Here is a 10,000-nt window from a genome sequence, read left to right on the forward strand (position 1 = left end):
AAATTCCATACTGCAGTCGAGAATGTCAAAAACACGATTGGCCCAAACACAAGCTTATTTGCCTACAGCAAGCATCAGCGGAGAGAAAAATGACTAATTCAGGGACCAGTGCTCTCTTGACCACCACCCCTGGGGATACTTTGCAATCAACTGAACAAACACAAAAGCAAACAGATTTTTCACACGCTCCCTCTGGTCTGTATTTATCTGAAGAGCATGTAGCCTCAAAAGCCCCATGGGATTCAGAAGAAGATACTGAGTCAAGCGCAGAAAATGAAAGGGACCCACTTAGAGTAGACGGCTTTGATGTTAACAATGTTGAGATGTTTGCCGAAATGCTGGGATTTGACATGAGTCAAATGAAATTTGTGGAGAAAAGTCAAGACAGTGATGAATCTGACAAGTCATCTTCATGTTCTTTAGATAGCAGCAAGGTTCAGGAGGCTTCATCCAAATCACCTGTTCCAGCAACACCGCCAAAAGACAGTCCCAGTCCACACATAGTGCACACAGAGCAGGCAAGGGGGCTCAGCAGCGGCACTTTAACACAGGCATTAATCACCCCCTCTGTAACCACGTCGTCTGAGCAAGTGGCAAAGTCGGCTTCACAGAAACCATCTTGCTTTGAGGGATACAAACGCTTTTTCATCAAGGAGCTTTCCATGGAACCTGTACCAACAGATGGCTCCTTTGAAGCAGTGGTTACAGATGTTGAGAATCCAAGCTGTGTGTGGGCTCAGTTGTGTACTCCAGAAGCCTTGGAAAGGCAGGATCAACTCAAGACAAAACTCCAAGTATTGTACTCTAATTCATCTCATGAAAAGTATGTTCCAAGTGTCGGTGAAGTGTGTGTGGCCCAGTTTAGTTTCGACAGTGAATGGTATCGAGCTAAGGTGGACATCGTTAACAACACAGGAACTCTGAGGGTAACTTTCATTGATTTTGGCAATCACGAAGATGTCACAGTAGAAAAAATTCGCCGTATAACTGAGGATCTAGTAGCTTTTCCACGACAAGCTTTAAAGCTTTCTTTGCACGGCATTGCAAGTAGCTGCCCCTCTGGCAACTGGTCTTCTGAAGCAACTTCTTTTCTCAAGAGCAAAGTTCTGAGCATCAAGTGCAAAGTACAAGTTAGTAGACAGCACAATGAAATACTGTTTGTGCAATTATATGACCCTCAAGAAACAAGCTTTGGTGCCACTATTAATGAGAGCCTAATTGCCTCTGGATTTGCTAAAACTCGTGAAAGACCAGTTTCTTCTCAGAACAGTCCTCAGCAATATTCAACTTCACAGCAGTGGCGTGGGAGTCCGTTAAGTCCACAACTCAATGCAGACCCAAAGTATCCAGAACAGAAAAGAGGATTCCATGGTACGGAGAGACAACCAGTGTATCAAGCAAGTAACTGCCAGGGTCAAGTGAATCAAATCATATCACCTTCCCTGTCAGGTGGTAAGTCTTCAGGTTCAAAGGAATTTAGTAACCTTTCAAGAAACCTTCCTGGATCAGCGTTGAAAAAGGAATCCTTCGAAGTTATTATTAATGCCATTGTAAATCCCTGGGAATTCTATGCACAGAAAACAAATCCAGAGCTCGTTGATAAACTCAATGACCTAATGACAGATTTGAACAAGCACATGAGCACATCCTCTTTTCCACTACAATCCCAAACATTTTCCTGTGGTCAGTTGTGCGCTGCCAAATTTTCGTTGGACAATCTCTGGTATCGTGCTGTCATCTTAGAGATGCTGTCTAATGCCGTCAGAGTCCGTTACACCGATTTTGGTAACAGTGAGGTAGTTCCTAGTAATTCCATCAGTCCATTACCTCAAACTTTCCAAGGTTTTCCTCCTCTATCGTTGCGGTGCTCATTGGCTGGTGTTACAAAACCTAAAGGAAGGGATTGGAGCGTAGAAGCAGTGCAACACTTCAAGTCTTTGGTGTGTGGTAAATCTTTCATCTGTAGAATCGTACATCAACATGATATCGTCAGTATCGTCGAACTGCAAGATCCAGAACCAAATAGAGAGCAGACTGTGGCCAAGTCACTTATTTCTGCAGGTATGTGAGAAAACAGTTAACCTCCTAAGCAATGCGATTTATCTAAATTAGTGCCATTTCTCCTTGGCCAGGAATTTGAAATTTGACTTTGTTCAATCTTGAAGTTTTAGAATTAGAATGCCGAGCAATGAGTAGTATCCGAGCACGAATTCAATGTCAGCCTCTTTTTTAAAGTGAGTGTCGGTCGTTAGCCGGCGAACGCAGACGTTTTTGCAGCCTTCGTGAATTGGAGAGCTCGAAAACTGATGATTTACCTGAAACAACATTAAAACGTTACAATCATTTCTTTAAAGAGTGATTTTAACGAAAGCAATTTGATCTATTCTTGTTATGCAACACCGCAAAGTTCATATTTTCATTAATGTATTGTCGCAATTGCTTAATGGGCCTAGTGGAATGCTTTGCGCTTGAAAGTGTGGAGAAAAGTGTGCCTGTATTCACGTCAGCTTGAATATGTTAGTACTGATGTTCAGAAATTCCTTGTCAAATATTCAATAGAAATCAGCTGTTCGATGGGTGACCAAAATGTGAAGACAAAATGGCATTGGTAGCATTTTATAGATAACTAAGTAATGTTGGTCGTCTAAAGAAGGTGTCGAGTTTACGAAGAAATTGAATGAACATGTTCATGACAGAGAGGGACTCAGCTTGTAAGAACCTACACTGTAGTGGTTTAAGGACCTGCTGGCAGAAATGTGCCATTTTAAGAATAAAAAATGTAAGCGCCTGTTTAGCCAAGCAAGATTAAGCGGGTTTTTTAAAGGGGGTTACAGCTAAATTATTATCAATATTTCAGACTTTATTGAGAGTGCAAATTTACAGTGCAAGAAAATAGCAAACTGTAGTATTGATTGCTGAAACAAATACAGGTTTATTTGTTTTTCTAGTAATCAACAGCCATATCTCCTTCATAGAAATTGAGAACCTAATTAAGAACCTTCTTAGCTATAAATTGTCAATAACTACCTCAAAATACAAGAACCCAGTTTGCCATACTTCAGAAAATGTGGGTGCTTACATGCAAGGGGGTTTCTACTTTGTGTAGTGAGTGGTATGGTTAGGTTTGTGGCGTGAGCTAATCGCGTGTGAACGTCGTAAGCAAATATCATACCCTCGAAATCCACGGTTTGACTTCCTTTTCCAAAAGGAAACGATTTTGTGTCTCGTTTTTACTAATCTTTCATTTTATTGTCTTTTCTCTCAGGTCTTGCTGATGCATTTTTTCACAAAGATGGAACCAAGCACCAGTTAGTTGGAAAAAGAGGATCGTCAATGATGGGTTCTCAGGAACAAGTGAATAGAGGAACACCAGAACAAAAGGGCACTTTAAATGACTCTTATAACCCTCCTTTAGGTTTTCAAGGCTTCAGTTCTAACAATAGTGGCGGTCCAATTACAAAGGAGACATCAAGAGACAACCACAGTGACCAAGAAAACCCGCCACAAGGAAGCCAAAGTCATAATGCAGGCAAAGAATCTCACAATCATATTTCCAAAACGCAGCAGAATGCATCTCCTCCAGAAGGGCAGGTCAAGAAGCCACCAGTTCATGGTCTGTTGCAGTCCCTCGTTTTTCAGCCTGCAATTGAAAAGGCAGAGTTGCCAAAGGAAAATTCGTGCTTTGATGCCATGTTGACAGAGGTAACAAAGATGGGTTTGTTTTTTGTTCAAGTAGCAGACCATGACACTGCTCAGAAGTTGAAGAACCTTTCAGATGATTTGAACGCACACTACCGCTCCACAAAGCTGTCTTTCTTCAGCCCTCAACCAAATCTATTATGTGCAGCTCTTTTTGCAGAAACTGGTGACTGGTGCCGTGCCATGGTTAAAGGGGTTACTGCTGATGGCCTTGTTGACGTTTATTACGTTGACTTTGGAAACACTGAGAAACTGCCCGTGTCTCGTATCCAGTCACTATTGAATAAATTCGCAAGTGTTCCTTTCTTTGCTTTACCATGCTACTTAGCTAATATTTCTCAACCAGAGCCTCCTGGCTGGTCAGATCAAGCAATGGCATTGATTATGAAAAAAACGCCATTGTTTCAGTGCGCAAGCGTTCGTCTGTTGGAGAAAGGTTGTGATATGCTGTTCATTGATTTTGTAATTTCAATGGATCCACCTCAGTCGTTGAGTGAACTGCTTTTAAATGAAGGCCTCGCAAAAAGAGCATTGACATGTGACATGGAGGCACAACAAGCAAGAGGTATTGAAGTATGTGTCTTTGAACCTGCTGTGAAGTCAGTTGAGGGTCTCGATGTCTTTGACGCCATGTTGACAGATGTCTCATCACCAAGCTCGTTCTTCGTCCAGGTTCTGCACCGTGATAACGTCGAGTCTCTTAAGCAGCTCTCAGCAGATCTTAATGCACATTACACTACGGCTGAATATCCACCTTTCCAAGCCCAAATCAACAAAATGTGCGCAGGATTGTTTTCCGAAAGCAATGACTGGTGTAGAGGTTTTATTGACGGTGTCAACTCAGACAGCTCTGTGCATGTTCATTACCTTGATTATGGAAACAGTGAGCTGTTGCCTTGTTCAAAAGTGCGCCCTCTTGAACTGCGCTTTCAGCATCCATGTCCAATGGCTTTGAGGTGTTCACTTACTGGAGTCTTTCCTGCTCATTCAAATAGCTGGTCTCACAATGCCAAGGAAGCATTCTTGTCTCAAGCGCCGTTAAATAGCCTGTTGAAAGTCAGGGTGGTTGGAAGGGAGAGCGGCTTGCTGTATGTCGATGCCATCTCTCCAGACTCACCTTGTCAAGAATCCGTGAGCCATTTTCTCATCAGTCAAGGACTGGCCAGTGTTAACCCATTACTTGACCCGTCTCTGCTATCCTACTCAGGAGGTCTCGACAGCGATATTCGTTTGTATGCCTCGGCAGTTCCTTTGGTGAGTGTTCCACAGGGTATGACATGTCGGGTCCTAATTAGTGAGGTTCAACTACCAGACAAGATCTTTTTTCAAGTTCTTAGTAAAGAAAACGTCCAAGGTCTTTTGTCACTGTCGGAAACATTGCACACACATTGTTCAACAGTTGACAACGTCCCGTACAAACCTGTCCTTGGAGAGGTTTGCTGCGCTAAATTCATTGACGACCAAACATGGTACCGTGCAGTTGTTAAACAGAAAATGTCGGAGTCCGAGATGATGGTAGTGTTCGTAGATTACGGAAACCAAGCTGTCGTTTCTGTGGATTCCATCAGACGAATCACACCTTCATTTACACAGCTTCCAATTCAAGCCAGGGAGTGTTTCTTGTTAAACATCGAACCAGTGTCTGGTTCCAGTTGGTCTAACGACGCTGTGGCATTCTTAAAGGAGCGTTTAACATCTCATGTACCTGAGCCTTTCTTTGCGGAGATCAGTAACACAAGAGGAGATTCTCTTGGTGTGAAGCTGTTTGAAATAAGTCCTGACGGGCAGCCAGGAAAGTCTGTTAGAGAAGAAATGATTCAACTTGGTCTCGCCCGAGGTCAAGATGAGGCTGGTAACTCTGTGCTTCCTATGATTGTGCCAAACCTGGATCAGTTTGATGTTGTCGTTACAGAAGTTGTGCATCCTGGAGAGATATGGGTTCAAGTTGTGGATGCAGAGGCTAGCATTGCACTTGATATGTTAATGAAAGATATCAACCAGTATTGTTCCGAAGCACCCATGCCAACTTCCATGTCTCAACCCGGCCAGGAGTGCTGTGCTCAGTTTAGCCAAGACTGCCTTTGGTACAGAGCGCGTGTCTTGGAATGCCCCTCATCCGAGCAGGTCCGAGTTCAGTTTGTGGACTTCGGCAACAGCGAATTGTCTTCACCAGACAAGATAAGAGCCATGACGGATGAGTTCTTCAAACTCCCTGCACAAGCGCTAAAGCTCAGCTTAGCAAATATCTGCCCTACGCATCAGGTATGGAGCCAGGAAGCAGCGCAGTGGCTGAAGGCGATACTTAACCGACAGCTCAAAGCCACAGTCGTTCACCGCCTGCCGGAGCATTTAGTTGTATTGCTTGAGGATTGGAATGTGCCAAATGGTCCCATCAATATTAGTCAGGAGTTGGTGAATACAGGATATGCTGTTAATTCCTAGGCCTGAACAATTGATGAGATTAATAGTTGTAATGCAAGTGGAAGCCTCAGCAAATAGAGAAGGTTTTAGTTTAAGAGTATTAATTTGAAACAACCCGGCCCAACTATGATACGGATTCGGTCCTTGCTAGCCAAAACCCAACTGTAAAGAATGTTTTACAATAACGGTGAGCATCTGTTAACTTTTGATTGCTCGGTTGATGACCGATCATCGATAAGTTTTCGTATACGCCTTTCATCAGATGCATCTAACAGCCCTAATAACAAAGTCATACTACTTCCACTTTGATAAAACTACGTTAATGAGAAATTGAGCCAGCGTGTCTCCAGTAAGAACAGTCAGGGGCACTGAGTGTGTTCCCAGACGAGTCAAAGTTGTCCTTTAGACGAAAAGGAAAACACTAGAACTTAAGTCTTATCAAGCAAGTTAAATGTTTATCTTTGACCGTGGACACCCTACTAACTCTCATTAGCATATATTCTGCCCACATTACCAAAACATCTCTTGTTTATCCGATCTACACCACAATAAAAGTCCCCAAATTGTAACTGAGTACGTAACAAAGCAACAACGGATTTCGAACAGAAGCCTTCAGCAAACAACAAAGAAATTATCTTGAAACGAAACTGAACACTCGAACAACGAAGGATACAACTGGCCGTTAGGGTAAACTAGGTCACTAAAATGATCTCGTTCAAGGATTGGTCATCAATCGAGAAATCAGAAGTTAACGGATGTTTACCGTCAAAGGATTGGGTTTGACGACCTTATGCAAACTAGCTTGCAACCGGCAAATGGAAGTAGCTCCTTAGAAAGAAAAACACCCCCTTTCCGTCAGTTTTCACCACAGACAAGAGCGGGAGTTACCGGCAAAAATATCACCCGGACAATTTCCTATACTGGAAAAACCTTCATTTCACTAAATACATTAAGTTTGAATGTTTGCCGCAAACGATGTGTATTTTGTGGAATAAAATTCAATTCGGATAAGGGAAGGGAAACTAGGAGGACGAGCCTGGAAGTCATGTGACCACGAACCAGAAGGAGATTTGTTAATTGAATTAAGTTACAGTGAGACCGGTGTTTCGTTTGCGCGCCACTTTGCAATGTTGCGTTTTTGATTTGCACTTTGCTCCGGGCAAGTTGAAGGTTCATATTTCGTAACTTACACACAGGTGGCGCGCAAATGAACAACCGGTTTCACTGTAAAGGCCTGGCCAAACGCTCGCAACATTTCATCGCAATATCTTGGAACATTGTTGGGCACAACATGTTGCATATGTTTGGACACCCTGTTGCGATATGTTGCAACATGTTGGATCAAATTTGAACACGGTACTCGTTTGGCCACGTTCACGCAACATTGTTACGCTAGGGCTTGCGCGTTAGGTCCACTTCTTGCGCGCCAGGGGCTTGGGGCACATGAACATTGACATCTTGCATTGAAAATGATGAAAATGTTGGCCACCCCGTTCAACACATGTCGCAACATCGTGCAACAATGTTGCAGGATGTTGCGTTGAAATGTTGTTAGCGTTTGGCCAGGCCTTAACAGGTCATGATTTTCACAGTAATCTCCGATCAAGAAAATCAGTTTTTCGCATACGCATTGTCGTTTGGGATCTCTTTACGGACTTGTTGTGTTTACCCCGAATTCGACCTTATGTAATTCTTTAATTGCACTCACGTGATAAGACAGCCTTGTTGGTGCCAAAACAATAGAAGAAGGTAGCTCAAGTTTTGCATAATAATAAAGTCAAATTTCCTTAAGACTATTGTTCTTTCCACCAACATGGCCGCTATGACGTCAGGCTAGGTGCAATCAAATAATTAAAAAGTAAAGGTGAAGTATTCTGTTATTTGCACCGTAATAGATAACCTCGGAAAAGATTGTCGATGGCTAAAACGTATCCATAAAAAGAAAATAGGCTTTTTGCAACAAACGATTACATGGCACAAAATCCGCCATGCTGGAGGACAAGCTCATTATTATTCGCCCACTGGGTTTGTGTCATGTAATCGTTTGTCGCAAAAGGCCTATTCTTTTTATGGATACGTTTTAGCCATCGACAATCCACTGGGACATTAAAACAAAGAGACCTCAACCAGTCAAGCTTGACTTGCCTTTGTTTCAATGTCCCAGTGGGGGAATAATAATGAGCTTGCCCTCCATCTTGGCGGATTTTGTACCATGTGGTCGTTTGTTGCAAAAGGCCTATTGGAAGGCTTGATCAAGTAGGAGGACGGAAGAACTTGTTTCAACGGGCGACAACGATACGCTGCACGAGTTTTCTATCATAGTGTATTTCTTTGCTGTTCTCTTTTTAAGAACCCACGAAACAGCCAAATTTCATCAGCACCTGGCGATAGAATTTTCATTTTCTCTCTAAATTTCCACGTCGTTCATTACAGTAACGGATGATGTTATTTTGATGGTTTTTTAGACTGTTATCTCTCGTGTTTTAATCTAGTTGTTTGAAAATCGCACAGAATCGAAGGTCAAACAAGTTGTGGAAAAAAGTGCAATTTGTAAACCTAGTCATTTTCAATTTTCGAACACATGGATTTTTCACTGCCGTGTGTTGTGACTACTGCTGTTGCCTCCTAGCTGCGTCTTAAGAGTTCTAGCTATCGTCAGTTGAAATGCATGGTATCGTGTGTGAAAACGTAGTCTCGAGAAGAAAAATTGTTATTGACAATGATCCCTCGTCCATAAGGGCAGTAATCTTTGATAGGACATCGTTGTAGACGCCTTTGAAATTTTTTGTGATCTGTTAACGTTAATGAGTTTTCGATCTGAAAATTTTAAATTGTGTGCGTCTGTTTCCATCAAGTTGGTTCATTTGGTTTTTCACAGCCGTTTTCGGTCAACTTATTAGTACTCGGTTATATAACTGTAACATGTTTGATATTTAATTGTCGCTAGTTCAAGTGAACTGTTGTTATTTCATTTTTGCAGACCAGAAAACTGGGACGGTCACGCTAAGGCCGCCCCGTCCCCTTTCCCCTTTTTTTCTCCGTTTGCCGTCGAATGCGTTTCCTAATTTTGGGTCAGTCAGTCGGAGCAAGTAAAGAACAATAGGAAAATCAGAAGCAATCTTAACGCAAGACGGTTTCATTGTGCAGAAAGGGCACAAACAATTAGAGAGAAAGTGTTAACATTTTTATCCCACACGGACAGAATGCCTCTTCTGTGGGGAGTCAAGTTTACTTTGGGGTGGAAGTTAAACCTGAAAATCTGTTCGGGCAAAACCAATGTTTATATTTCAGATTAAAAGTAAGAAATGTTTAACTAAGTCGATACATTCCTCATACCTCAGACAACGATAAACGGAGGAAAAAAGGGGACAGCGTTACTACTGAGTCGCCCTATGTAAATGTTGTACTCCTCTAATGCTATGCGGCATTGTAAAGCTACGTTTGAATCATCCTTACTTAAATACAGCTAGTTAAGGAAAGCGCTTGAGCTTTTTTATGCCTATGCCGCGTCTTGTCCCAAGTTTGAAACTACAAACCTGTGTGTTGTGACCAGAGTAGCTAATCGGGAATCGGGTACTTTTTCAAACAACAGTCCCGACCCCACCCCCACATTGGCATCCCCCCCCCCCCCCGCTCGAGTCTAGAATATGCATGCAGGGCTTGAGACCAAGATGTTGGTGGAGGCCTGTGGTGATTGCTGTATCATATCAATTGTACCGTAATGCTGATTGTCATTTAGAAATAAGAGCTGCTGGTGTCCATTACTTGAATAGAGCATCCAAGACGTTCATAGAAATGAATGTGGATAGGTCAAGGGTAAAATATTTTAACAATGATGTCTATGCAAGGAACATGGGCTGATCACATAATGATACAAGCT

At 42.5% G+C, this 10,000-nt stretch overlaps 1 protein-coding gene across 2 annotated transcripts in view; it reads left to right on the top strand.

The window, feature by feature from the left end:
- LOC138043295 (tudor domain-containing 6-like) overlaps positions 1-10,000 on the top strand; it is a 34,739-nt gene that overhangs the window by 23,480 nt on the left and 1,259 nt on the right. Inside the window, exons 8-9 of one of the 2 annotated variants that reach the window (XM_068889493.1) lie at positions 1-2,061; positions 3,266-10,000. The exon at positions 1-2,061 is cut by the window's left edge and continues 54 nt beyond it; the exon at positions 3,266-10,000 is cut by the window's right edge and continues 1,259 nt beyond it. In XM_068889493.1, the coding sequence (XP_068745594.1) occupies positions 1-2,061; positions 3,266-6,141 (4,937 nt within the window). In that variant the 3' untranslated portion in view covers positions 6,142-10,000. The remainder of the gene's footprint in view (positions 2,062-3,265) is intronic. The other variant, XM_068889494.1, reaches the window with a different exon arrangement.

Source organism: Montipora capricornis, chromosome 3 (assembly GCF_036669925.1).
Source record: "Montipora capricornis isolate CH-2021 chromosome 3, ASM3666992v2, whole genome shotgun sequence".
NCBI lineage: Eukaryota > Metazoa > Cnidaria > Anthozoa > Scleractinia > Acroporidae > Montipora > Montipora capricornis.